This window comes from Talpa occidentalis, unplaced genomic scaffold (assembly GCF_014898055.3).
Source record: "Talpa occidentalis isolate TD23 unplaced genomic scaffold, MPIMG_talOcc4v2.1 talOcc4.9, whole genome shotgun sequence".
Taxonomy (NCBI): domain Eukaryota; kingdom Metazoa; phylum Chordata; class Mammalia; order Eulipotyphla; family Talpidae; genus Talpa; species Talpa occidentalis.
In genome coordinates this window covers 80,561,546-80,588,673 of record NW_023605305.1, presented here as the reverse complement: position 1 = coordinate 80,588,673, position 27,128 = coordinate 80,561,546, and the positions used below count along the sequence as shown (strand labels likewise).

The following is a 27,128-nucleotide window of genomic DNA, read 5'->3' as shown; positions in this document are numbered from 1 at the left end:
AGAGGAGCTTGACCACCTCTTTGCACTGGCCTCATAGCTTCCCCCTTCCCGCCCCCCCACCCCCTGTCCCCATGCATGAAGTATCACTGATATCAACTCCTCTGGACAGGCAGCTCTTGCCTTGCATCAGGCTGACAACTCTTGTGGAACACCCTGCCTGTTGTCATTCTTCTCCCAAGATGAGGGCTGATGTCTCCACAGAATACCTCCCAACCAACCCCAGCAGCCCTTACTGGTCAGCTGTCATGGCAAGTAGGCTCCTCTTGTGGAAGGAAAGTAACAGCGCTCAGGAAGCACTTACAGTGTCCCAGGCACTGTTCCAAGTGCTTTATGTTTACTAACTTGTTTAACCTTCAGCATCATTGTGATGCCGTTTCTATCATTATCTCCACATAAAGATGAGGAAACCAAGGCACAGGCAGGTGCGATGACTCACCTAATGTCACGGCTAGAAAGAGATCTTGCTGAGAGTGGAGCCCTGGGCAGTCTGTCTCTATCTGAGCCTGTAAGTTTAACTCCCACAGCAAATGCTCCACTTGGGAATGGGAGAAATGGTTAAGCATGGTCTTTCTTTCTCTTGTGTCTTCATTTGAGTCCTAGTGAGAGATGTCCTTTCTACTGCGTGATTTTCTGTTAACCACCTTCCATCCTCCCTTAACTTGGATTTTTGTGGCCTGAAATCAGATTTTGACAGGTGTGTGTGCTTGTGTGTAGATATGATTGCCCTTTATCCAATGGATGTCCCAGCAGGATCCCCTAAGTTGGGTGGGTGGGAGAAAGTACGAGTTGAGTAGTCAGAGTATGTGATGGAGGTGCCAGGGACTCAAGAGTGCAAACACATCTGGAAAGTAACTTTCCACTGACCCACCCTGCCCCCATGCTCCTCTTCTTGCTTCTAATCTGATCTTGGTATTTATGGAGATGCTAAACAGATCACGCCCTCTGAGGATGGGGCCTAGGAAGACCCCGCAGCCCTGTTGATCTCATTACTCTGTGTCTTGTCAGCATATCTGCCGCCCTGCTGCTCATTCAGGCTTCAGGCTAATCATATTAATTGAAATATTAAACATTCACAAAAATGAATTATAATGAACTCCCCTTGCTCTTCCTCCCAGCCAGCAATTGGGGAGACAGCTGCCGGCAGCAAAACACCTCTAATCCTTGGCTTAGTTTGTAGTCCCCAGATGGAAGGTTTCAGTCTGACAGAAGAAGCAGAATTTAGGGGAGAAGAGGTGGGAGCTCTGTCAGGCCCGCCTTGCTGGGTGGCTCTGGGCACATCTCTGTCTTCCTTCAGGCCATGGAAGGGGAATCTTCTCATGTCAAGTCTGGGAGAAAACACCCTATGACTCAGAGGTCCATTCTGGGGAGTTGCTCTCCAGGCAGAAATGAAACTTCAAAGCCCAATTTCCCTACAAGGTACTTTGTCTGCCCCCATGTCTAACCTCATCCTTCCTGTTATTCCTCTTAATTCAAAGCTAGGCTGCCCTACAACATAAAGATTATTGACTTTATAAAGGGAGAGCTCTACTCCAGGTTTTAGATTTTTTTTGAAATGTGAAATGCTGAATAATTTGGGTATTTTTTAGTAAGGGCAAAATATAATGGTGGGATGTATGGGCAGGGTGGCTGGGCACCAAATCCTTTTTGGCCTGGCAAATTGAAAACAGAGTGAAGACATTTGCAGCAAAATCTGTGAGTGTGCACAAAGAATTGATTATATAACCTTCCTTCCCTCAAGAAGCTTCTACCTCAAGCGGAGAGGTAAGATCGGCCAACACCACAAGCAACAGTGAGTACGAAACGCTGGTAAGAAAATAAAAGTGCCCACTCTTGTTTACACATGGGGTATTTGGGACTTGAATTATGGGGTGTGATTGGCCAAAAAAGGTTTTGCTTGATTCTCAAAGCACAAGAAAATCATGAACTAGCAAGAGAATCTCCACTAATATTATGCATGGGGCGGGAAGGATGAGGGAGCAGCGCACGCACCTCTTTGTGTGTGTGCATGTGTAGATCAGCACTATTTAATATAAAGCAAGCCATAAAATAGTTAAAAAAGTCCTAGTAGCCACATTAAAATGTAAGAAAAAGTGAAATTCAATTAAACATTTTAACCGATATATTCAAAATATTATCCAACATGCTTACATATTACATACAAAATATTCAACATGTATTCAATATGTAGATTATTAATGAGATCATTTACTTTTTTTTCCATATTAAGTCCTTAAAAATCCAGTGTGTATTTCACACTTAAGGTACATCTGGTACTTAGAGCCACATTCCAGGGGCTCAGTAGCCACAGGGTGACCATCCTGCTCTAGAGGACCCACTACTTTTTTCTCCGAGGGGGTGGAGGGATGAGAAGACAAGGCCTTGACCTCCAGGAACTATCCACTCTGATTAACCTCTGCTCCTGCATGAAAAAAAATCACTTCTGACAGATGGCAGCTTATCTATCTCTCACTCTATTAAAGCTCTCTCCTAAAAAATAAACAACCAAGGGCCTCCCTGGAGGTGCAGGTGGTTGTGTGGTTGAGCATAGCGCTGTGAAGCTGTACGCAACCTCTGCAGTGGTTCGATCCCCGCCAGCCTCGGAGCAACCCGCATGGTGTGGCAAACCTCTCCTGTCTCGCCCGCTGCTAGTCAGTCTGCCTGTTCTGTTTCCCGCTCTGTCTCTGGTGAATCCTCTCATCCCCCACACCTCTGGCCTGTACCCTGGTTCTTGTATAAATAAAAATAAGTATCTTTAAAAAAATAAACAACCAAAATGATTACTAACGCAGCTGGGGTCCCTGGGAGGCAGCCTGTAGCCCACTACCTAATCTACCTCTTGTGTGTTTTTCCTGGCTTGGGAACTGCCACATTTCCCCCTTCTTTACCTCAGTCTTTGCTGGAAAGGAGAGAGGCAGGCCACTGAGGGACTCCTCCAAGGCCTGGCTAATGCTGGGCTCATTTCTCATGTTCTTTCTTTGCTCCTTGGGGCAGTTGTTCACAAACTCAAAAAGACAGCTTCCCTTTGGGGTTCTCTTCTCTGCCTCTCAGCAGCATCTGCAGGGCATGATCTCTGGGGGTGTAGAAGCTCAGCAAGTGTGTATTGGCAGGCAGCCTCCTGCCCTTTCCAAGCCGCTATTTTCAGCTCTCTGCTTTATGTTTCACTTCCCTTTCTTAATTAGATACTAGAAGAACATATCTTAAAGACCAACTGCCTTTCCCCTCCTCTACTGTATTAGGAATGGGAGAAATGCTTTAGGATTTATGAGGAGCATGGTATTCTATTCCATGAGGAGAAACTTCAGGCAGGATGTGCCCCAGATGTTTTGTTCCAGTATTTAAAATCTCAGAACAGGGCCTCCCTGGTGGTGCAGGGGTTAAGACACAACCTATGAAGCTGTCCACAGCCTCTGCAGCATGAGTTCGATTCCCCACCCGGCCAGGGAGCAACCCACATGACGCAGCAGACCTCTCCTGTCTTGCCTGCTCCCCTCAGCAGTGTATTTCAGTCAGTCTGCCTGTTCTGTTCCCCACTCTGTCTCTGATGAACCCTCTCACCACCCCCCCACCTCTGGCCTGTACCCCAGCTCTTGTATGCATAAATAAATCTTTAAAAAAATAAATAAAATCTCAGAACATTTCCTCGTTTGCAAAAATCAATTCACTCCATCCTGTGGGATAATTTCAAGTTGTTTTAAGATTCCAAGACTTCTGTCTGTCAGGACAGATGGCAGGATTTGGCTTCCGGGTCCGGGGAAGGGAAAAGGACTGGATGCGCTTTTCCTGCTACTAGGCTTCATCCAGCCTTCACCCCAGCGAGAGTCAGGAACCAAATTTTGTTCCTGACCCCAGACTCCAGTTTTGCTCAGCGTTAGGGGAGAAAAATCTTCGCAGTTGGGAAGGTCAAGTAGAAGGGCTCATTGCGTATACATAAGCCCAGAAACCAGTCTAGGAGGCTGGGGAAGGAGATTCCGTAGAGACCCTCCCCACCCGACTCCCAGGCTTCAGAGCAGACCCTGAACCGCTTTCCTGGGCATCCCCTCCCAGCTCTGGGAAGAGCCGGCTTTGGGGGCGGGGTCAGGATGGGGGCGGGGCCGCGTCGTCTCGCGGCCCCGTCGCCTTGACAACCGCGACAAGATGGCGACGCTGCAGGGCGGGCTGCTGGGGCATGATCCCGGGGCGCTGAGCCCCGCGCAGCAGGAACAGCTAACCCAGTTCAAGGTGGGTGCTCTCCCACCCGCCTCCCGCATCCATCACAGTGCTGTTCTCCCAGGATAAGGCCCCGTGTGGAGGGTCCGCCGAGAAAAGGGGCGCGGGAGTTTGATTTCAGATAAAGGAGGAAGGCTTGGGGGAGACCCCCCCCCAGACCCCTGAGCTTCTGGGACCCTGAACTGAACCTTACAGGTACCTGAAAGTTCAGGAATAACTAAAACAGGGATCTGACCAGAGAATTGGACCGAAATTACTGCCAGATACATTAATTTAGATACAAACAAGAACTTCCCGAAGGTGGGGACCTGACCTTAGTTAAGGCCACTTCGCCTGAGCCCAGCCGGAGGCAGCGGCGGAGAGGAGACTCTGGTCTGTAAGTCGATGGATGGCTTAACTTTCAAGCATACTGGGAAAAGAGCTCGGTTTACCCACACGTTGCTTCCCCCAGCCCCTCACATCTCCAGGGGGCGAGCCCTGAAATCTGTCTTTTCATGGAGGGTGACTCTTTGCTCATTCCTCTTCCTCCCCACCCCTGACCCCCCCAGATTCAGACTCGGATTGCCAACGAAAAGTACCTGAGGACTCACAAAGAAGTGGAGTTGCTTATAAGTGGTTTCTTCAGGTAGGTGATTTTCCCGACGGGTTTGAGGAACTAATGGAAAATTTTGCTGGATCTTGTTGGGGGTAGATGAATGTAGTGTCCTCTTCCTATAAATAATCCCTATTGCTTCCTGAAGGTTCTAACGTTAGGAAGTATCCTATGATGTGATTTTTTTTTTTGTAACTCTGCATTTGTGGTACCCATTAAGGTTTTCTTGAGTTATCTTCAGAGGTTTCTTTCATTTATCTCTAAATTCTCAAAAATATTAAATGTCATCCCCATTAGCGGTAATGAGATATATACCTTATGACCCCTGAAAGAATTTGGCATTGAGAAACGCAACAGGCAGCCGTTGGGTGTAGAACACTATCCACCATCAGAGGAGTTTAACAAGATCACTGGAAACTTAAAAATTCACATGTCTGACCCTTCCCTACCTCAGAACACTGTTCTAGAGACTCCCCTCCAAGACTTAGGGAAAAGAAGACCATTTTCCCGGTATCCTGGAGCATATTCTTCCAGCATGGCATTTGCTTGAATGGAAAAAAAAAAAAGTGCTAATGGAATGAAAGGCACAGAACCAAAGCAAAAAATAAAATTATGAAAACCGTGGGCAGCAATGGATGAGAACAGTAGCACTGTCTCGAATCCTGCTTGGCTTAGACAAAAAGGCAAGGTTTAAATAATAATGGCTTCCCTTCCAGGCACTGCCTGGGTCTCCTTGCAGTTACCACACTGTATTGTAAACACACTGCCAGTCGCCTCTTGCTCTCCCTGGATCGTGGTTCTACTGGTGGAGCCGTGTTTGTGTCCCCAGTGCCTGCCCAGAGTGTGGCATCTTGGTATACTTTTGCTGATCCTCCCAGCAACTCTGCTAAAGATAGCTCATTATTGCTTCCCTTTTAGAGGTGAGAAAAGTTAAACACGGAGAGGTGAAGTTCTTTCCCCAAGTTGCTGAAGCTGTATCCCAAGTCCTGGTTTTCCCATTGTGTTGTATTGTAAGCACCTGGGCGCTGGGGCGCCAGAAATGGGGCTCTCCTATTCTCAGAAGCAGACCTGAAGGGATCTTTTTTCCAGGCTGCTTTGTTTTTCCTGCGTCACCCTATTCCTTATATTTTAGCCGTTTCTCCAGTGGCGGCAGAGTCTCAGAGGGCATATGGGAGGGGGTGGGGGAGAGCGAGAAATCTGTCTGTGAAGGTTGATTTTACTTGGACCAGGAGTAAAACTCAGCAAAGGTTAGGGATTCTGTCACTGTCAACCCCGGGGATCAGGCCTTTGCTTTTTGCACTGTTTCTTCTAAAGGAAAATGAAGGATGATAAGGTCTTGTCTTGGGGAGCTTGTGATCCAAGTTAGGAATGATTCCAGCAGGGAGGTGGGATAGATGATAAAACACTGACTCTTCCTCTTCGTTGTTCACAAGCAGAAGGATTAGTACCTTGGGGTGAAGTGGAAGTTATTTCAATCACTGTCCGGATGGCCCTGCTTCTCTGTCCACATTAGTTGGCGGCAAAGCTGGGTGTCAGCGCCTGGCTGCTGCAGGAACAGCCAGGCATCTCCTCCTGCCTCCTCATCTTCCTCCCCCGGCCAGGTGGGCTACCTGGCTTTTCCTTTTCTGTCTCTGAAGCTGCCCAAAGAGGTGAAATCCCCCTGGCCCCTTTTAGGCCTTTCTCTATCTGGGTTGGAAGTGGGATGGGATGAGGGTTTGCCTTTGTTTCTATTTTTTCCTCTGGGTGGTACCAGAATGAACCCTCTTGCTTACTTTGCTTGGCTTGCCTGTCCTCACTGTGCTGCGGGCTTCAAGCCATTAGAAACTCCGAACTGGGCTTGTCGGAGTGGATCTGCCATCTGGGTTTTCAGGCCCTAATGATTCAGGACCATTCAGCCACAGCTCTCCAGTCCCTGCTAGATAGGCCCTGGATGGACACTTGATGCTTGGATTTTGGATGGGAAAAGTGGAAAGAGTAGGGATCTAACTTTAGGCACCCAGAGACCTCAGGTTTTAGGCTGGAGATATGACAGCAAAGTGTGAAATGATAGAAAGGCTTTATTAGAAGTTTTTGTAAATGCCCAGGTGGATGAATCTTCCCAAAAGCACAGTCCTGATCACATGATCCCTTAACTGGGAAATCTTCTGTAGATCTACAGTGCTGTCCTTTTTTGTAAACATTCTTTTGAAATACAAAGTACAGGGCCTCCCTGGTGGCACGAGGGGTTAAGCACAGCACTATGAAGCAATCCACAGCCTCTGCAACAGGAGTTCAATCCCTGGCTGGCCAGGGAGCATCCCACATGGCGCAGCAGACCTCTCCTGTCTCACCCGCTGCAGTGTATTTCAGTCAGTCTGCCTGTTGTTTCCCACTCTGTCTAGTGAATCCTCTCACCCCACTACAACTCTGGCCTGTATCCCAGTTCTTGTATTCATAAATAAATAAATCTTAAAAAAAGAAAAAGTACAGAAAGGTGGGATATCCTGAGTGAACTTTCTCAAGCTGAGTGCACACATGGCACTAGCGTCCAGATGAAGAAACAGAACCTGACTAGCACCTCAGGCCCTTTGTGGCCCCTCCTAGTCACTGCCCTCCAAAGGTAGCCAGAACCCTGACCTCTGGCTCACATTCCCTTTGCCTTCTTTATGCTTCATATAAATGGGACTCCATGACAGCCACTCTTCTGTGCCTGGCTGCTTCTGCTCAACAGCGCTTTGCAGCTGCTTTGTCCTCACTGCTGTGAGACTACACCAGCTTTATCCACCCATCCCCATCACCTTTCTGATTGGGCCTGACTGTCTCCTTAGCATCCAAGTTCCTCCATCATGGGGCCTCCTTTGCTTCCCACTTCTCCCTGCACACCTCCTTTCTCCAGCTAGCCCAAACCGCTCCGGCACTCCACTGACCTTGTGGAGGGACCCAGACACTCCACGAGTGCTCCTCTGAACCCCAGAGATACAAAAGGAAATACAGAGATAGATGTGACCCCATTCCTACCCTTGAGGAGCACATGTCTTTAGAACATGGGCTGTTTCATTTCTAGGCCTTGCCTATCGCGGAGTCTCTAGGTCTGGAATGCTCTTTTTCTTAACCTTCACCCTGCTGCCTGAAATCCTGTGTGTACCTCAAATGCCAGTCGCTCTGTGGAGGTTTTTGGGGTGCTTCAGTCAGTGGCCTTTCTCCTCTAAGTCCTGGCACACTGTTTTAGACCCTCTTATAGCACTTCTTGGGGTTTACTTAGTGTAAAAGGGGCAGGAATGACACAGTGCAGGTTTCCTGATCCAGCAGCCCTGGTAAAGGAGGAGTCAGAATCCTTTACCCGGTACACGGCAGGCAGGGGTGCTGGGGGGCCAGGAGGCTGGCAGTCCTCCCAGCCCCCAGCAAGTCTTCACTCTATCTGGGCTCTCCGGTGATCTCGGCTTCTGCTTCTTTGCTTCTCTCTCAGCTTCTCTTTCGGCTTTTCCTGGCATCCCCATGACGCCGCCCTTAAAAGCCCAGTCTCAGCCCAGGTGAATCCCATCTACCTATGCCCACACCCTACTCCAGGTGCCCGCCATCAGGCATGCATTCAGGACCGCAAGGATCCATCATCTGTCCTGATGGCGGGAGGGCAGAAAAGCCTGACATTTTTCCTTACCCTGCACTTAGCCTTTTGAACATTTGGGAGCTTACCTTTTACTTAACTTACCCTTTTTTTTTTTTTAAAGATTTATTTTCTTATGCATACAAGACCTGGGGTGTAAGCCTGAGGTGTGTGGGGGGGGGGCGTGGTGAGAGGATTCATCAGAGACAGAGTGGGGAGCAGAACAGGCAGACTGACTGAAATCCACTGCTGAGGGGAGCAGCGGGCAAGACAGGAGAGGTCTGCTGAGCCATGTGGGCACCTCCCTGGCTAGGGATCGAACTCCTGTTACAGTGGCTGCAGATAACTTCACCATAATGTGCTTAACCCCTTGTGCCACCAGGGAGGCCCCCTTGACGTACCTTTTACTTTACTGTAGTTTCTTTGAGTAAGAAAACTGTGGGGTTGCCTATCTCCCACCACACGTGAGCCCTTTAAGAATTAAGCAGCAGGCTCTTCACCTCTACTGCCGCCCTGGCTTGGTATCTGGCTCTGTGAAAATGTTTGTTGTATGAATGACAAACTTGACCTGGTAGCACAGCTGTCTGTACAGGTCAGCAGTACCCAGCGTATTGCTCCAGACTTGAGGGAATGTTGTGAATGTCAGGGCCTTTGTCAGGAGCCTGTCAGGTCAGTCTGCTCCCTGAAAGCTCCAATTATCTCCCCTCACCCCTTAATGTCTTCCAGAGAAATGTTTTTGAAAAGACCAGACAACATCCCGGAATTTGCTGCAGGTGAGTAAGGCAGTGGCGAGACCATCATGTGTATTCAGACAAATGAGCCCCAGGTTCTGCCTGTGGAGGCTGGGGTGCTTCTTCACCTCTTGCCTCCCAAGGGAGCTTTTTGCACAAGACTTTCATCCATTGTCATTTCCTCAAAAGGAGGGCAGATAAGAAATGAGACAGAACTTTCTCCTGGTGAGGGTTGTTAAGAATTTTGAGATTCCCAGCAGAACATACTGGCAGCTTTTTCCCTGGAAATCTTAAAGCCTGGTTCTCCACCTGGCTGTACATTAAAATCACCTGGGGAGCTTTAAAAAAATACCGATGCCCAGGCCCACCCCCAGAGATTTTTATTTAATTAGTCTGGGTAGGGCCCAGCATGCAGTTGTAAAGGCTCCCCAGGTGATTCTAATGGGTTCCACTGCCCCAGATGGCTGGGGGTCAGTGGTATTTAGAAAGAAGGGCGGACTGGGAGGATTTCTTGGGTCCTGCTTGCCCTGGGGGTTGGTTATGTCCTCAACCCGTTTCTAACTGAATCTAAGTATGTCTTTGCTGCCACAGCAGATGCTGCCTCTGATTCACATTATGCTGGGTGTATAAAAACCCTCTCTGTCGTCATCCTGCCAGAGCCTGGCTGTCCTCTGAGAGGATATTCACAGAGAGGGCGTGATATCTCAGAGACAGGAGCTGGCAAGCCGAATTCAGACTAGAATAACGCTTGGCATTTATTTGGGCCCCACGATGGGCCAGGAGCAGAAAGCCCAGAGACTTCCAGGCCCCTCTGATGGCTCAGCCGGCCCAGAACAATGGTGGAGGGGACAGGCCCTCCTGTGTAAGCCCTTCCTGGGGCCGCCTGAGCTGGCCGACTCAGGGCTGATGGGGCGGGGCACGGTGACCGTGGGGATTTGCTGAGACATCTCACATTGCCATGTAAAGTGGGGCCACCAGCAACTGCTAAGACCGAGCCATCCTAACTTTTTAGCAGAGTAAGCTGCCTCTCCCGCCCAGTCTTTCCCCCTTGGGTTTAGATGACTTTTTCTTTTTGATTCTTATCCCAGACTATTTCACGGATCCAAGACTTCCCAACAAGATTCGCATGCAGCTCATTAAGGAGAAGAAAGCGGCTTAATTAGCAAAACCATGATGCTCAGCTGTTGAGAGAGACCAGAAAGAATCCAGCCTGGGGGTGGGGGTGGGGGGTGTTAACCTCGCTTACAGACAGAGACTTCTTTACTCTTGTGAAAATAAGCCCTGGCTTAGCGGGCCTGGGTGTGAACAAACCAAGCGGAGGAATTGAAGTTTCATGCGAGTGTTTAGTTTTCTTGACTCTATTTTGGGGAATTAGGGACCGTGAAGAGAGGCCCAGGGTTTGTCTAGCATGTCTGCGGCAGGAGGAGGGATCCAGCTTCTTCGTCTGGTGAAAGGACAGGGAGGATGGAGAGCCGCGTGTGCTGGAGCAGACTGACAAGGAAGCGGCGGTGAGGCAGTACATCTAGACCTCGCTCCCAGAAGGCAGATTTCCAGGGGGCGCCTACAGATGGCCTTTTCCTTACACCCTCGATGGTGGGAGCCGATGGTGGGAGCCGAGTGGGTTTCCACTGCTTCTGCAAATGGTCACAGCGTCTTGGATGGAGCGTTTTCCTGCTCCCCTCCCCTTCAGACTCGGCTGTGCCGATAACGACCATCACACGTTTTCAGGCAGGGTGATTTCTGAAATGATGTTGAAGGTTGGGCTTTTTTTTTTTTTTTAATGTGAGGTGGGAAGAGTCACATTCCTGATTTAGCAGAGCCATTTCTATTTTGCAGGGTCATCTGGATGCAAGAGAGCCCTGATACTGTCAGTGTGGGTTTCCAGGCTGCCTTGGGCTCTGTCTGCTGTTGCAAAAGCTTTTAAAATTACTCATTGAAAACAGACTCTCCTGTTCTTCCTGCTTTCTTTCACTCAGAGGGAGGAAGGCATCCTCCACGGGAGGGCTATTGGGGTCCCACTTTGACCTGCAGGCTGCGAGCCTGTTTCTCTCGGGGTAGGCCTCTCGGCTTGGGGGCTGGGCTGTTCCCAAAGTGCCTCCCTACTGCCCACTGTCTGCCCCCCAGGCCAGGCACCCCCCCAGAGTCAAGGGTGGATGAAAGAATGGGGGTAGGGACCCTAAGAGGACCATAGCTGCTCATGGTGGCCCCGAAACAAGCAGAAACCTCACATCTATGGTGGTTTCTGTCTTTTAACTTCCTGGGTGGCTGGAACAGAGCTTACAGGTGATGATTAACTTTTATTGCAATAGCAGCGATGATAAGAGTAATTGGACCGGAAGGACAGCAAGAGAGGAGAGCTTAGACATAGAACCCTCGCGCGGAGTCGTGAACGCCGTGCAACCTGAGCCTCGCAGGTGACTTGGGGTCGTGGGCTTTGCTCTGGAGGGCTTAGGAGAATAAAATGCTCATTCATTTTTTAATTTTCAGCTGAGACAGGAGTGGGCCAGTTGGCCGAATGGAGTCTTCTCTGGGCTTGGGAGGCAGGGAAGTTTCCATGTTTATGTCCCACCTCTCTGGCCTCCACAGCCCATTGGCTCTGCGGTCTGAAGGACCTCTCACCTGTGTGTCATGTGGCCACGTCACCATGGCAACAGAAGCACAGACTAATGCGGGGGTTATCTTATTTTTATTTCTCTTGCTCTATTTTGTTCCCAGCTGCCATCATCTGCAGTAGAAAGGGCAACAAAAACGGGGCATTTAGGGAACGATACAGACTATATATAAAATGCTATAGAATAGAAACCTGAGGAATTATTTTAAGTGCTTCCAGAATCACACTTCAGCAGCTATGGCTTTGACAATGAGGTCTCCCTGTTTAGAAAATCCAAATGGCGCCTTCAGCAGGGAGCACACTCCTACTAAGGGCCTCACGTGCAGTGTTATGTTAGACACACGGAGCCTCTCCTGGGATACCTGTGACAGTGCAGGGAGAGAGCACAGTGCTTTTCAAGGTGCTTGAGTGCATGATTTAACACTGTGACAGTACAATGGCTTGTTCTTGGGGGTCTCCTGGTAGAAATAATCAATGCATTTTATTTCAGATACATTGCAAAGCCTTCCTGAGTAAAGAATGCACAAAGCTCCGGTCCCCGGTGTGTCTGGCGTGGGGCCTAGTGTGCTGGGCCCTGCAGGGAGATGGGAGACATCACCCTTGCCAGCCGCGACATGGTTACTGGTTCGGGAGCTGGGCTGCTTACCTCCCCAAGCCTGAGCTGGCTGACCATCTCGCCTGTTGGTCGGAAAAGCTCCACGGGGCAGGGACCAAATCTCAAAATGGAACTTGTTCGCTGTTGAATCCCCACTCCTGACACTCTGTCTGGCATAGAGCAAGGCCTCAGTAAGTGTCTGTGAAGAGACTGAATGAGCAATAGCTTTACACCCATTGCTCACAGAGTGGTTTCCTTGTGATGGAAGGAGGGACCCCTCTGGAAGGAGGTAGAGGAAAGCACGCCAGGGCTGGCTTTGGGGGAGACGGGAGCCTCGTGGAAACTACCACGTGACAGGAAAGGAGACGACGCCAAACAAGAAGGTGGGGACAAATCACATAGTGTGTCAGCCAAAGGAGGTTCGTTTTTTATCACGTAGGAAAGGTACCGTTACGGCCATTTTTCAGAGAAACCAGAAGGCACTCAGGTGCAGCGAGAGAGGTTTATTGGTCCCACCGGCGGGCTCAGTGGGAGAGCTCCCCGAAGACGGAATGTTAAGGTTTATAGTTTGTAGGCGGAAACCTATGCTTGAGCGACAACTGGCAGCGTGGGATATGAGGTAGCTTTGCCAGTTTGAGTTTATCAGGAACCTTTTACACCACCAGAAGGGGCTCAGGATGACTGCGACCATTATTGTGGGCAAGTTGCACAGCAGCCTTAGTAACATCCTGCTTCAGGGCAAGGTAGGAAGGCAGACGTGGGGCAGTCAGGGCGGGCAGGTGCTTCCATTTTGCTGAGCAGGGTGGCAGTGGCAGACCCTGTTTGGTACTTGCTCATGCTCATGCCCCCTTCTTTGCTAATAGAGCTGTCGCTCTGGTAAAGGCAGCAGTGGGCTCAGACTCTAAGTCAGTTGTAACCCCCACGTTTCCTGATTTCCCAGCCCGCCTTGCTTCTCGGGGCAGCCATAGGCAGAAGTGTGCTGGGGGTTATAGGAAAGCTTTCCTCACCAAAGGAAGGGGTGGCATGGCAGGTTAAGCTGGTGTGGCCTTCCCTGCTCTCCCTTCTTCCTGATGTGTGATGTGGAAGGGGATGTCAAGAGCTGAGCTGCCATCTTAAAGTCATGGAGCAACGAGCAGGAGGGAGAAAGCCAGTCCTCTGAAGTGGCAGACGGGAAAGATCAGGAGACCCTAAGGTGCTCCCGGCACCTCTGAGCACCTGAGCAGCCCAGCAACCACCTCTCTCCAGACCTCTGTGGAAGTGAGAAAAATAAATCTCTGATGTGTTCTGGGAGCAGACCAGAGTTTAAATCCAGATCCTAGATGGATAGCCTTGGCCGAGCCACCTTACTGCCTTGAGCACGACGTCTCTTCTAGACACTAAGACACTAAGACGTGTGGTTCCCCACTCTCAGGGCTAAGGGATTAGGAATGATGACTGGACAGTGCCTGGCACGTAGGAGGTGTCTCCAGGGGAGTATCTTGTTGGAGGGGTGTAAAGTGCAAGGGTGGGAGCAGTGGGAGACGGTGCCAAACAAGAAGGTGGGGACAAATCCCAGAGGGTGCTGTGTCATAGGCAAAGGAGGTTTGTTTTTTTTATCATGTAGGCAATGGACAGCCAGCAAGGCATTTCAGCCAAGCGTAAAGAGATGGATTTAGAAAGTGTGAGAGGGTGGACGGCAAATTAGAGGAAACTAAGACTAGAAATGGAAAGCCCTGTAGGGAGATAATCGTACAGTCCAAGCCACCGATGTCACTCACCTGCACCCAACAGTCACGTCTTAGCAGGTCTCTGCTGACTCCTGCCCACTACCAGTGAGTATGTTCTTCATGTAACAGAAAACCTGGCTTACAGCGGCTTATGCAAAAGGGGGTTGCTGCTGCTTTTTAACATAAATAGGAAGTCTGGCATCTCCCCAGACCAGGAGTCCATCTTTTCACTCTGCCAGCCTTATCCTGTGGCCTCACTGTGGCAGAAGGCGTGCACACCCCGTGGCCCTTTCTGCACTCCAGGCAGAGAGGAGGATGAGGACCCTCCCCCGTTTTATCAGGAAGAAAGTTCTGCCCACCTACAGCTCACAGCCAGACCAGGGTTGTGTGGTCCACTCCAAATGCAACAGAGACCAGCAAAGGAACCTCCTCCAGCTTCTAGGGCAGAAGGTTGCAAGAGTGGGAATGGCTACCGGGTCAGCGCCAAAGCAGCATCTCACCCATTAGCACCCCTCCTTTATTCTCCTTATCATAGCTGTCACCAACTGCAGCGAGTTTGATCCCCATCCAGGGAGCTGACCCACATGGAGCAGCAGACCTCTCCTGTGTCACCTGGCGCTCCCCTCAGCAGTGTATTTCAGTAGATCTGTCTGTTCTGCTCCCCACTCTGTCTCTGGTGAATCCTCTCAACCCCTGAGCCTCTAGCCTACACCCCAGTTCTTCCATGCATAAATAATCTTTAAAAAATAAAGGAGGCTGGGAGTTGAGTATTTAGCCAGCCAACAGCGCCCCTTTTCTTTAGAAGATCTGGGGTGTAGGCCAGAGGTGTGGGGGGTGAGAGGATTCACCAGAGACAGAGTGGGGAGCAGAACAGGTGGATCTACTGAAATACACTGCTGAGGGGAGCAGCAGGAGAGACAGGAGAGGTCTGCTGCACCATATGTGGGTCAGCTCCCTGGCCGGGGATCAGACTTAGGCCTCAGTTGGTGATAGTGTGATAGAGCTGAGACTTAACTCCTAGGCCACAAGGGAGGCCCCCTGATTTGTTTTTTAAACATCTTTGTTTTTTCACAGTATAGGATTTCTCCGCTCAGGTGCAGTCACCATAGTTCACCCACCACCTAAAGCACCCACAGTCCATCACCACAGTCCATGCTACTCTGCTCCCTGTTTTCTACTCTTCCTGGGGATTCGAATGGGGTGGAGTAAGAAGGGGTGGGCAGCTTTTAGAAAGACTTCCAGATTTCTTGCATGGGCAGAAGAGGGATGTGGGGATCATTCATTAATACAGACAGGATGTGGATGGCAGAGGAAGGGGGAGATGGATTTAGATCAAAAGGTTTCCAGAGTTTGCAATTGGGTCATGGGTACTACTGATATGAATAGCTAGGGGGGGTTAGTCGCAACTTCGAGATAAGAAGTGGATGCACATTGTCCTTGTAGATGACGTGCTTCAGGAGGTGGGGGGCGGGTGCTGTGGGGGAGACGAGAAAGAACCACACTTAGCCAGGGGACGCAGGGCAAGGGCAGGCCTTTGTAATGGGAGCTACCTGAGCCTCTGGTGATCTGACATCTTCCATCCCTCGGATCTATTTTACTTTTAGGCTAAAAAAGTTAGGAGCTTCTTGGAATTATTGCAGATAATTCCTCACATCCAGGGGTAGGCAGGCCTGACTGCCTGGTGTGATCTGGGGTGACCTGTGCCAGCTCCGATTCCTTACAAGTGGGGCAATAGCGCTAACGGAGCTGCAGTTAGAATCCTCCTTCGTGCCTGTAAGGAATGGAAGGAGGGCAAGTCTAGAGAGCAAGGCACTCCCTGTCTAGCCGGACGGGCCTCTGCCGCCCTCTCCTGGACATGGCCTCAGAACGCCGGACGCCGCCAGCATGTTTCAGCCTGGAGCAGCGTCAACAGGGGGAAGAAAAACAGGGCCAGAGGAGTGGAAAATATCCACGAATTGATAGATTCCAGTAAGGACAGTTTCTCCAGAAGCTACAAAATCCAGGGCCTTTTCCCTGGCAATGCTGCTTCCTGAGCACCTCAAATGTTTCCATAAAAGCGAAGAAAGAAACTCATAAGGTTGATTATTCACTCATTTATTTACTTACTGTTCACTCTACTTAACAATTATTAGGGTATATTATTACTCAGGATGCAAAGTTGTGGGGATAAGACATGTTCTTGTTCAAGCACTTCTTTTTTTTTTTTTAAGATTTATTTATTTATTTATTTATACAAGCACTGGGTACAGTCAGAAGTGCGGGAGGGTGAGAGAATTCACCAGAGCCAGAGCGGGGAACAGAACAGGCAGACCGACAAAATATACTGCTGAGGGGAGCAGTGGGCACAACAGGAGAGGTCTGCGTGCCATGTGGGACCTTCGCTGGCTGCCGGGGATCGAACTGGCGCTGCAGAGGCTGCGGGAAGCTGCAGAGGCTGCGGGAAGCTGCAGAGGCTGCGGGAAGCTGCAGAGGCTGCGGGAAGCTTCACAGCCCAGCGCTCAACCGCTGTGCCACCAGGGGAGGCCCATGTTCAAGCACTTCTTCAAGTGAGTGAAGACAGGTATCCTATATCAGGTATCTTATATCATTACCTATAATAATAACGCAGTTTCAAAAGCTAAGAGAAATGCATGGACAATTCTGAACTCGGAGCTCCTGGGGGATCCTGGGGTCTTCACACTCTCATACCCTAACAAACTGCCTCACCTCAAATATCCATCCCAGACTACCTGTCCCGGGGAACTTAGCCCCCGAAAATTAGCGCCGAGAGTACTGAGGAAGCGATTCTAAACTGGTTTTTTTTTTTTTTTTTTAGAGGCATGTTTTATTTATTTGTTTGTTTGTTTATACAAGCACTGGGTACAGTCAGAAGCGCGGGAGGGTGAGAGAATTCACCAGAGCCAGAGCGGGGAGCAGAGCAGGCAGAAGGACCGAAGTACACTGCTGAGGGGAGTAGCGGGCGGCAGGAGAGGTCTGCGCGCCATGCGGGACCCTCCTCCGGTGGCCGGGGAGCAGCCGGGGATCGAACCGGCGCTGCAGAGGCCGTGGGCAGCTTCGCAACCCAGCGCTCAACCGCTGCGCCACCGGGGAGGCCCTAAACTGGGGTTTTAAAGCTGAATCACCTGCTGACCAGCTGGCAATGAGGACCCCATCACTGGCAGAGGCAGAGCGCCATGGTGCAGGCATCCTGGGGCAGTGCAGTTGGTAACACATTCACTAGTGGTGCAGCGGGAGGGTGGCAGTGGGGTTAGGGGGAGCATTAGGGTAAATATATCAGGTTTGAAATTTATAAAGACAATGGAGTTGGCTAAATTCTATCCAGGCCTGGGTGGGAAACAATGAGAGGCTGAGGTGGTCAAATACAGTGAAAGGCTAATCGTGAAAGCCTGAGGCCCCTTCTTGGCAATTTATGAAGAGACTTTTATCTCCTGCATCCAGAGAACCCTGAAACTGAGAATAAACGCCCAGGATCTAATTATAAGAGGAACAGAGCTCCAGAGAAGTTTGAATTCTAAACTCTCCCAGGTCTACTGGGAAGGAGTGAGACCCTGAGACATGGAATAGGGCACCCGAGTTGATGCCGTAAAACATCTTGAGTCAAAAAAACCCAAAAAACAAAATCATCTTGAGTCCCCAAATTCTGTACACTGTGAGCCTTGTGAAAATACTTGAGTTTTCCTTTTAAAGGGTAGTACTTCTCCCTGCTTCAGAATGACACAGAGGCCTCTGCCTTATAAGAAAATGAATGCTCCCTTGAAGATCTGCCCACCTCCTTTCCTGGTCTCCAGACCAATAACTAGGCCAACAGAACCCACAGAAGAGCTCCTCAGGGAAGGCTGCCTCGGAGGCACTAGACAGCCCGGCCAGAATGTACCCGTCCGAGCCAGGAGAGGGGGCCTGGGCTGATCTGATAGTTGGATCTAGGCGGGGGACATAAGTTTGTTAAGGCAGAGTATATTCCCCTGATCCAGGGCCTCATACTCTTGACAAGGACCCCAAGAAATGCAGCCAATATCCTGACGGAAAGTTCTGGGAAATCTGGAGAGAGTGTCAGCCTACTTTAATCAAGTAGAAGTGAAAGCACAACAAGTACAACCTGGAAAAAAGGCCTATGTCTCAGTGAGCCATTATTGTGGCCTTTACAATACTGTTTGTCCCTTAAATCATCACCATGTGGGGTCTCCCTGGTGGCGCAAGGGGTTAAGACGCAACCTATGAAGATGTCCGCAGCCACTGCAGCACCACTTCGATCCCCCGCCTGCCAGGGAGCTACCCACATGATGTAGCAGACCTCTCCTCTCTCACCCACTGCTCCCCTCAGCAGTGTATTTCAGTCAGTCTGCCTGTTCTGTTTCCCACTCTGTCTCTGGTGAATCCTGCCACTCCCCGTACTTTTGGCCTTAACCCCAGCTCTTGTATGGACAAATAAATAAATATTAAAAAAAAAAATCATCACCATGTGAACTCCCCTAAAAGGCCTTAAGCAAACCTCTAGCTTTCCCCAGGAGCGTCTTGTTGACAAATGAATCATGGAGCTAGGATCTCACCGCATCTTCTGCAAGTCATTCTGACCAACCAAGACTCAGCCTCTTTTAAAAAGCCTACCCTGAGCCCCGAGATTGGTTTCTCTGCGGAATGAGTCCATCTCCCTAGAAATAGCAGATTTCTGAGTAACCTAGCTTTCCTAACCCCGGCTCCTGTTTCTCACATTGTTTATGCGTGGTGGGGGCTGAGCCTGGCTACTCTGCAACAGAATTGCTGCGGCACATGGTAGGAGGGTCAACCAGTGGACGTATTAGTGACTACGCCAAGTAAAGCCGTATACCTCACCAAATGGTCAGTCCCGCAGAGGGCCCAAAGGCTACTTTCTTTTCTCAAGTGATAAGGAATGTGGCGGTGACCTGAGCCCGTGTCACTAGAAGCTCAGGGCTGGGCCACCACAGACCAGGCACACAATAGCAACGGGGACTATGGGATGTGGAAGTGGGGTGGGGGTGGGGGTGTTGGATGCCTAAGCATTGGAATCCAAATGGCTAATGATTTCTACTGAGCAGAAAGCTGTGGGAGGCAGGCAGTGTCTGACAGAGTTCTGGAAGAACTTAGGACATGACTTTCTTGGGAACAAGACATGGCACTCACCAAGGACACTGCTCAACCTGTATCATAAAATGAAATCAAGGATGGGCGCCACTGCATGCCCACTTGGCCTCGGCCTGAGCCAGAAGTGCCTGCCGCTCCCCCGCTGGCCCTGTGCAGTGGTCTGTTCACCTGCAGCCAGCCACTTGGCACCTGTAATGTACTGCTTGCTTCTCAGAGGTATGTCAGTATGTCGTCCTCAGGTGGTCTCAATGAATTTCAATGGCCATATATATACATTTTTTTAAGATTTATTTATTCATGCATACAAGAGCTGGGGTACAGGCCAGAGATGTGGGGGGTGAGAGGATTCACCAGAGACAGAGTGGGGAACAGAACAGGCAGACTGACTGAAATACACTGCTGAGGGGAGCAGTGGGCGAGACAGGAGGTCTGCTGCACCATGTGGGTTTCTCCCTGGCCGGATGGGAATCAAACTCATGCTCAGAGGCTGCGGATTGCTTCGTAGTGCGGTGCTTAACCCAGAGCCACCAGGGAGGCCGTATATATATATTTTTTTAATTTATACAATAGCTGGGGTACAGTCCAGAGGCGCAGGAGGGTGAGAGGATTCACCAGAGACAGAGTGGGGAGCAGAACAGGCAGACAGACCAAAAGCACTGCTGAGGAGAGCAGAGGGTGTGACAGGAGAGGTCTGCTGCGCCGGCCGGGAATTGAACACTCTCTGCAGAGGCTGCAGACAGCTTCACAGCCCTGTGCTCAACACACTGCACCGCCGGGGAGGCTCGCAAATGGTTGTTTTAATAAAATTTATCATAGATTGGTGCTAAGAAATCATTCTATCACATTGCAAAAAAAAAGAAAAAAAAAAAAGAAATCAAGCATGGGTGATCAGGAGGCTGAGGGCAGCTACCCTAGTAAAGTTACAAGTCCTTGCTGAAGCTTCAGGTTCAGGTGTCTGCACCTGAACCAACCTTAAAAAGAAATCATTATTGGGCCTCCCTAGTGGTGCAAGGGGTTAAGATGCAAACTATGAAGCTATCCGCAGCAGACCTCTCCTGACTCGACCGCTGCTCCCCTCAGCAGTGTACTGTGATCAGTCTGCCTGTTCTGCTCCCCACTCTGTCTCTGGTGAATCCTCCCATCACCTCCCCCCCACCTCTGGCCTGTACCCTAGCTCTTGTATGCATAAATAAATAAATCTTTAAAAAAAGTGTATGTTTAAATGTGTTTATTATGCAAATTCTTTTCCAAAGTGACTACCTCACTTTGCATTCCTACCAGCAATGTTTGGCCAGTTTCTCTGCATCCTCAGCAGCATTTGGCATTGTAACTGTTTTTATTGTAGACATTCTAATAGGTTCATAGTGACACCTCATTGTTACTTAAATTTGCATTTGTCTGATGACTGATTGTGTTTGTGTTGAACATCTATTCATGTGCTATTTTCCCCCTATATTTTCTTTTTGGTGAAATATATGTGCATATTTTTCAGTCAACACTGCCAATATCTGTCTTTAATTGGTGTATTTAGACCATTTACATTTAATTTACCCATTTTCTGATTGGACCATTGTGCTTTTTTCTGAATTTTGAGAGTTCTTTTTTATGCTCAAGATACTGTTTTTTTGTTAGATGTGTGGTTTGCAAATATTTTTTTTCCAGTAGTTTGTCCTTTTGTTCGCTTCACATGGATTTTCCAAAGGCAAATTTAAAAACTTTGAAGAGGTCCAAATTCTTGATTTTCCCTTTTATGGATCATGCTTTTTTTCATGTTAAATTTAAAAACTCTTTGTGTCTAATCCTGGATCTTGAGGATTTTTTCTTTTTTTTTTTCTTTTTTTTTGAGGATTTTTTTTCTATTAAAATTTTCATGGTTTACATTTAAATCTGTGGTCATTTTAATTTTTGAATAAGTTCTTAGACTTTAGTTTGTTTCACTTTTTACCTATGGCTGCTTAATTCCTCCATTATGGTTTGTTGAAAGGCTATTTTTACCTTCAGTGAATGTTCTGATACCTTTGTCCAAAAAAATAAAGTCAGGCAGATTTGTTGGTGGGTCCATTTCTGGGATTTCTATTGTTTCATGTGTCCCTCTATCCAGAACACACAGCATTGATTAGTTGTAAAATTAGTTAAAAATTGGGAGACTGATTCTTCATATTATACTCATCTTTTCAAAATAATTTTATTCTAGCTTCTTTGCCTTCCATATAAACCTTAGAATAATCTTGTATACATCTATAAAGATTTAGGATTTTGACCATGATTGCAATAAACCTGCACATCAATTTTGGGAACCATCAGGCAACCTAAGTGGACCAGCAAGCTGAGGGGGTGTGGGTAGGAATCTAGAATGCTTAGTAGAGGGATACACATGCTGTTATTATTTAAGACAAGCTACAGCAGCAGAGACTGTTGTCTGTCCAGATCTTCCTTCTTTTTTTCCAGAGCAGCCCATTAGAATCCCAAAGAAATCATTCTAGAACTTACAAAGCAAGTGCTCTTGCTGCCTGTAATGGAGACTGTGGTGTGTTGACCAAATTCTTCCCTTCAGGACTGAAGCAATCATTCCCTAAGCTGCTGGGGATGCTCACCAGGTAACGCTCATCTTGAATTGCCCTCTGGGAACTGCTTTCCTTTGCCTGACGTGTCTCCTCACCCAAGTCTTGCCCCTTTCCCATCACTGTGTGGGTATATAGGTTTGGCCACTTGCCTCAATAGGGTACATATCTCTGCAGGAAGCTTGAGCTCCCTGAGGGATAGACTGAGGCCTTTGTTGAGAATGCTCAATGTCTCCCTCTACCCAACACTCCCCTGCTAAGTGTTGATCCAGAGGGCCCCCCAGGTAAAGTTTCCCCATGCAAGATCTCCAACCCAGTGTTTCACCAGGAACTGCCCCCACCACACTTTTTGACGTTAGGTGTATGGAAGATTGTGCCTATTGATCAATTTCAGAGAGCTTCATGATGGTGATGTGGAAAGATGTTGTTCAACGAGCTTTTCCACTGCAAGGACAGTAGGAATGGGAATCATTGAAAAGGCAAATTTAGGGCCTCCCTGGCGGCGCAAGGGGTTAAGACGCAACCTATGAAGCAGCCACTGTAGCACGAGTTCGATCCCTGGCCAGGGAGATACCTACATGGTGCAGCAGATCTCTCCTGGCTCGCCCGCTGCTCCCCTCAGCAGTATATTTTGGTCATTCTGCCTGTTCTGTTCCCCACTCTGTCTCTAGTGGATCCTCTCACACCCCATACCTCTGGCCTGTATCCCAGTTCTTGTATGCATGAATAAATCTTTAAAAAAAAAAAAAAAAGGCAAATTTAAAACAATACCAGTGCTAGACTGAAGTTAGAGTTCTGCCAAGTGTGAGATTGAGCATAGTTATCAGTGCAACCGTTGACAAGAAACCTCTCATTATTGGAGGTCTTACGAGAATCAGAGTGCTTAAGTGGCTGGGAGTAGTTGAGCTCAACAAGGTGACAAAAAACAATCTCTGAGCTTGCGGTAAGGATAGCAAGAGTCAATGATCCAATCCTTACCCTTCCTACATTGTACGGTCTCATTATATTTTGAGCAACGGCACAACCACTTGTCAACAATTAGTCTTTTTTCCACTAATGGACCTTGAACATGTTTAGATCTACTTCCTTCTTCACTTGTCAAGACATAATTACCTAATGACTAGCCCCATATCTTAACCTTGGTCTGGAAACTAAGGTTGTCTTCCAAAATTTTAGGAGCTGGTTTAAGAAACAAAATAGAAGTTCCCTCTTTTAAGCATCTCTGCTTCATCTTCTCCAATTACCCTTAGGTCTTTATTCAGATCTCCTCAGAGAAACAGAATCCATTGTGCTTATTCATACCAATGATGTTATCAACATACCTAATGAGGTTAAGTTTTAAGCCCAAAGATACCGCTTTGAGTAGTTTGAGTAGTTTGTTCGTTAACTGTAGGGTAGCCTGCAGATGTGTTCTTTTCTTCCTTCTTAGCAGCAAGGCTCAAGAGGACACCCCACTTGGATGTCCTGTGCCCTATCTCCTCAAGCCCAATAACACCACCATAAAAGAACACAAGCTCTTTATTTCTTTTTGAGATACAAATGTTCAGTCTGGATGATGAGCATAAACCAAATACTGGAGAACATGGCTAGCTCTTCCATTTGTTCCAATGAGTTTCAATGGAGGAAGAGGCCAAATAAGAGTCTAGACTGTTCTGGTCTTTTAATCTTCAGCTTATCAAGCAATAGCCTGGTGCTCTTGCTGTCCCAACAAGGTCCATGTGAGAACAGTGAGGATGGAGAAGGCAAACATGGAGAATCCAACAAGTGCAGTTCAGTCTGATGCCCCACGTGCTCTCTACAATTCCGAATTTGGTCAGAGCTGGGCTGAGATCAAGATGCTGCTTCACCTCTGCTCCCCTGCGCCTCTGATTCTGCTTGGCAGTTTTCAGGGACAGCAGGCTCAGATACTCTGGGAGTTGGTGGGAGCTGTTCCCTTGGCAGTTTGCTGGGCTAACCAGTACTTGTATCTTTTGGTTTTGGGCCTCTCAAAGTTCACCACAGACATAGGTACCTTCACAGTGTCAAGCCCATTTACCTGTACATAAAGCGACAGGAATTCTTAGAGATCACACAGCAAATAAGATCACCTAATCCCAGCTCTTCACCCTGGTTTTCACCCAGTCAGAAAAATGAGACAGTAGATGGAACACTCACCGTCACCTCGCACCAGTACTCGCCCCACCGAGTGATGGGCTCTTCTGGTAACTTTACGGCATGTGGGGCAACCACAACACCAAGCTGCAAGAAAAACACACCCAAAAGGCACTCCTTTTACATGGCTGCCATTCTATGCAACCTCATAAGAGTCTAGAATTTCCTGCACAAGGATGAATAAAACCAGGGAGTTTACCCTCATTGATGCCACAGGAGGGTGCAGAGAAACTCAGTTCTAATTTCTCAGAAAGAGAAGTGGATTAATAAGAGAAATAGGCCTGAGACGAAAATCACTTCATCCACAAAAGTAAGAAACTCTTCAGTACATCACATTTCCCCAGGTTGCCCCTAGCTAGAGAGGAAATAAATGAATGACCATCTTCTCCTATCAGTTTTCAAATTCTATGTAACAACCCCAGTTCTTAGCCATTTCCCTCCTACAGAACCAAAAACACTGTCCCTAACAAAGGGATAAATCATGGGCCTCCTTCCCAGGCTGGCTTCCTGCAGGGTGCAGAGATACACTCACATTTTTGAGGAAGTGGCGGGCAACTATCTCAGGGTTTAGCTCCCATTTGACATTGTTCTTCATTCCCACCTCCAGGTGACAATGTCTCAGAAATTTCACTGTCTGAGAGAAATAATAAGTAGAGATGGGTTAGAGTTGGACTCAAAGAAAAGGAAAAGTATTAGCAGGAGGCAGGAGGCACAAGGTTGGCGAATTCAGGAAAAGGGCATAATTTCTGCCTTACAGCCAAGACAAGTAGGATGATGATGGGAAAGAGAGAACATTTCTATCATCTCAGGTTGATATTGTGGAAGGCTTTCTCAGTGACACTTTGCAGGGGAATGCTGCCTACACCTGGCTTCCTACCTATACATCTAAGTAAGGAGAAACAGGCCATGTCAAAGTTGTGCTCATCAATGGTTCTACTGGTACATCTCATGATGCAATCACTTTCATAGACCGTTTTTAACCCAATACTTCTGAGCCTGCAATTTCATCCCCACTTCACTGATTCCCCCTTGCTTATAGGATAAGGTATAAATTTATTAGCTGAGAATTTAAGATGTTTTTAAACTTCTTTTCCAGACATACATTTCCTAATATTACAATATATGTCCTGTGCTTTAGATTGGCCTACTCTCAATTAAAACTTGCTTTAAATATCTACTTGTACTTTTTATCTCCTCAGAATACCCTTCCTGGATCTCCCTGGTTGTGCAAGGGGTTAAGACGCAACATATGAAGCTGTCTGCAGCCTCTGCAGCACAAGTTTGATTCCTGGCCCACCAGGGAGCAAACCCACACGGTGCAGCAGACCTCTCCTGAGTTGCTCGCTGCTCCCCTCAGCAGTGTACTTCGGTCAGTCTGCTTATTCTGTTTCCTACTCTGTCTCTGGTGAATCCCCTCACGACCCCCACCCCCCACCTCTGGCTTGTGCCCCAGCTCTTGGCCAATCCAAAGCCCACTAAACCCATATGGCCTCATTTAATTTTATCTGAAAGAAAGCCCTCCAACCACCCTAATCAAATTCAGTCCATGTTACCCTTATAATTTACCGCTTTAAGGATCACCTTTTTCATGTGTCTTTTGGTCTCTCCAATATTTCTGTAAACATCCTTGAAGGCAGAGCCCTCATCTTACAATTTTGCATGGGTTCCCTGGTGCCCAGGTTGGGATCTCCTTCAATAAGTTAGGGCACTTCACCCAAAGGTGGTCTTCATACCAGGGAAGGCTACCCCTTCCCTCTAACCTTGTGTCTGCAGTCAGGAGGCTTCAAGGAGTCTCTCAGGAGGTTGCTGGTGACTTTATAAAAGACCAATAAATAAATAATTATGTTTCTACTCACCGCCTCACCTGCCTTGGTCTGGATCTTCTCTAATTTTCCTTCTTGTCTCAGCTAGAAAAGAAAGTTAAAGATGAAAAAACTCAAAATTAATCCATGGTAAATCATAACAAATTCTTAGATGCCTGACAAAGGTGGGGTTTCTAGATTCTTGTTCTTCTAATCCCTACTTCATTTCTAAGTTAAAATCAAAGGGAATTAAGTCGCTAATGGGAATCTTAAAGATTTATTCCTTCAACTCCCTCTGTCTTCCTTTTAGCTCACCAATTTCTCCTCTTCAAACATCTTTTTGTTTTCAGGGGAAGCATACACAGCCAGTCCTTGAGGAAGTAGACGATTTCGGCCCACTGATTTCTTCACTGCCACGAGGTCACCCCGGACTCCAAGTCCTGCCAAGAACAGAAACACTATAGGAGGACTATCTAATCATCCTTAAAGAGAAGGAGATGATCAAAGAAAGAAGCACCTGCTATTTTCCCACAGTGCTTATTCTTCCTAAATGTGCAATCAATACTCACTTGATAACTTACCTGTCTTCTTACCTGACATCTAACTAGTTTCATCAAGTAAGATGGGAAGGGTTGCGGATGAGGCAGTTAGTGGTGGGGGACAGAGAAGAGCTTGGATACATAACACTCCACGTACAAAGTGAGATCTTGTCCCTTCACAGGATTTCAGTGTCTGCAAACATACTGTCAGGCCTCTCTCCACCCAGTTAATGATGCTGCTGCACTCATGTTCTCATTATTTATACGGGAGGTCGATCTCACTGTCACAATTACAGCTCCCTCTTCTCAAACACTGAGCTTATTTTCACAAAATAGTGAAGGAGCGCAAACAGGTGAGGAGTAACGGAGGGAAAAACTCAGGCCAAACAGGACCAGGCTGAGGTAGAGTGCCTTACCCTCCACTGACTGCGTGAGGATGAGCTCCAGCTTCTCTTTAGGTCGATGCTTCGTGTCCTCCACCAGCTTGTAGATGCGGTGTCGCCGGTGCAGACGCGGCTGCCGGCCCTCTCCGGCCAGGGGCACCTTCCACCAGCGCTCCACGATGACCGTGCCCTGAAAGCGGGGGAGCGAGAGTGAGCGAGTCTCCTTCGGGACCCACCTCCTCCCGAGTCGCCAGCACCTCGTGAAAAGCCCGCCACTCCCAGGCCAGGGCCCCGCCAAGTCTCAACACCCCCCACCCCCCGCCCGCCACCGGCCCCCAAGCAAGACTCGGCGTAAGTAGCCTCGCCAGAGTCAAGGACACCCAGACCCCAGGCCCGGCCCTCACCCGACTGCAAGACAGGCTGAAGTCGCGCTGCGGGCCGGGGGTGCTCCCCTCAAGTCGCGGCCGGAGTAGCGCCGGGAGCCCTCCTCGCAGCAGCCGCTCGGTGCCCGCCCGCAGCAGAGCGCGGCCCGCGGCCGCCGCCATATTCCCCGGCCCCGCGCCCAGCA

General features: G+C 48.6%; 2 protein-coding genes across 5 annotated transcripts; one reads left to right on the top strand and one right to left on the bottom strand.

Annotated features, from left to right (window-relative positions):
- The first annotated feature begins 420 nt into the window (after positions 1 to 420).
- On the top strand, positions 421 to 12,268 carry RIIAD1 (regulatory subunit of type II PKA R-subunit domain containing 1). 3 transcript variants are annotated; one of them, XM_037500353.2, is made up of 6 exons: positions 421 to 505; positions 1,295 to 1,416; positions 1,742 to 1,806; positions 4,755 to 4,831; positions 9,108 to 9,154; positions 10,201 to 12,268. In XM_037500353.2, the coding sequence occupies exons 2-6, from the start codon at positions 1,386 to 1,388 to the stop codon at positions 10,269 to 10,271; spliced, it is 291 nt and encodes a 96-aa protein (XP_037356250.1). In that variant the 5' UTR covers positions 421 to 505; positions 1,295 to 1,385; the 3' UTR covers positions 10,272 to 12,268. The 3 variants fall into 3 exon arrangements, with proteins under 3 accessions (XP_037356250.1, XP_037356248.1, XP_037356251.1); XM_037500351.2 differs by having other exon boundaries at positions 1,739 to 1,806; XM_037500354.2 differs by lacking the exons at positions 421 to 505; positions 1,295 to 1,416; positions 1,742 to 1,806 and adding an exon at positions 4,133 to 4,218 and having other exon boundaries at positions 10,201 to 12,267.
- Positions 12,269 to 22,772: 10,504 nt separating this feature from the next.
- MRPL9 (mitochondrial ribosomal protein L9) lies at positions 22,773 to 27,105 on the bottom strand. Of its 2 annotated transcripts, XM_037498602.2 has the most exons (7): positions 26,965 to 27,105; positions 26,594 to 26,750; positions 25,954 to 26,078; positions 25,693 to 25,743; positions 24,369 to 24,470; positions 23,840 to 23,923; positions 22,868 to 23,720 (listed from the first exon to the last, which is right to left on the bottom strand). In XM_037498602.2, the coding sequence occupies exons 1-7, from the start codon at positions 27,103 to 27,105 to the stop codon at positions 23,586 to 23,588; spliced, it is 795 nt and encodes a 264-aa protein (XP_037354499.1). In that variant the 3' UTR covers positions 22,868 to 23,585. The 2 variants fall into 2 exon arrangements, with proteins under 2 accessions (XP_037354500.1, XP_037354499.1); XM_037498603.2 differs by lacking the exon at positions 24,369 to 24,470 and having other exon boundaries at positions 22,773 to 23,720.
- Positions 27,106 to 27,128: the final 23 nt, after the last annotated feature.

Excerpts from the sequence above, each read along its gene's own strand:
- RIIAD1 (XM_037500351.2), top strand. The coding sequence starts at position 1,386 with ATGAAACTTCAAAGCCCAATTTCCCTACAAG. Across the intron at positions 4,832-9,107 it reads CTTATAAGTGGTTTCTTCAG|AGAAATGTTTTTGAAAAGAC; the intron begins GTAGGTGATTTT and ends AATGTCTTCCAG. Across the intron at positions 9,155-10,200 it reads CATCCCGGAATTTGCTGCAG|ACTATTTCACGGATCCAAGA; the intron begins GTGAGTAAGGCA and ends TTCTTATCCCAG.
- MRPL9 (XM_037498602.2), bottom strand. The coding sequence starts at position 27,105 with ATGGCGGCGGCCGCGGGCCGCGCTCTGCTGCGGGCGGGCACCGAGCGG. Across the intron at positions 23,924-24,368 it reads CCCGCCACTTCCTCAAAAAT|CTTGGTGTTGTGGTTGCCCC; the intron begins GTGAGTGTATCT and ends TTTTTCTTGCAG. Across the intron at positions 23,721-23,839 it reads AGTACTGGTGCGAGGTGACG|GTAAATGGGCTTGACACTGT; the intron begins GTGAGTGTTCCA and ends CTTTATGTACAG.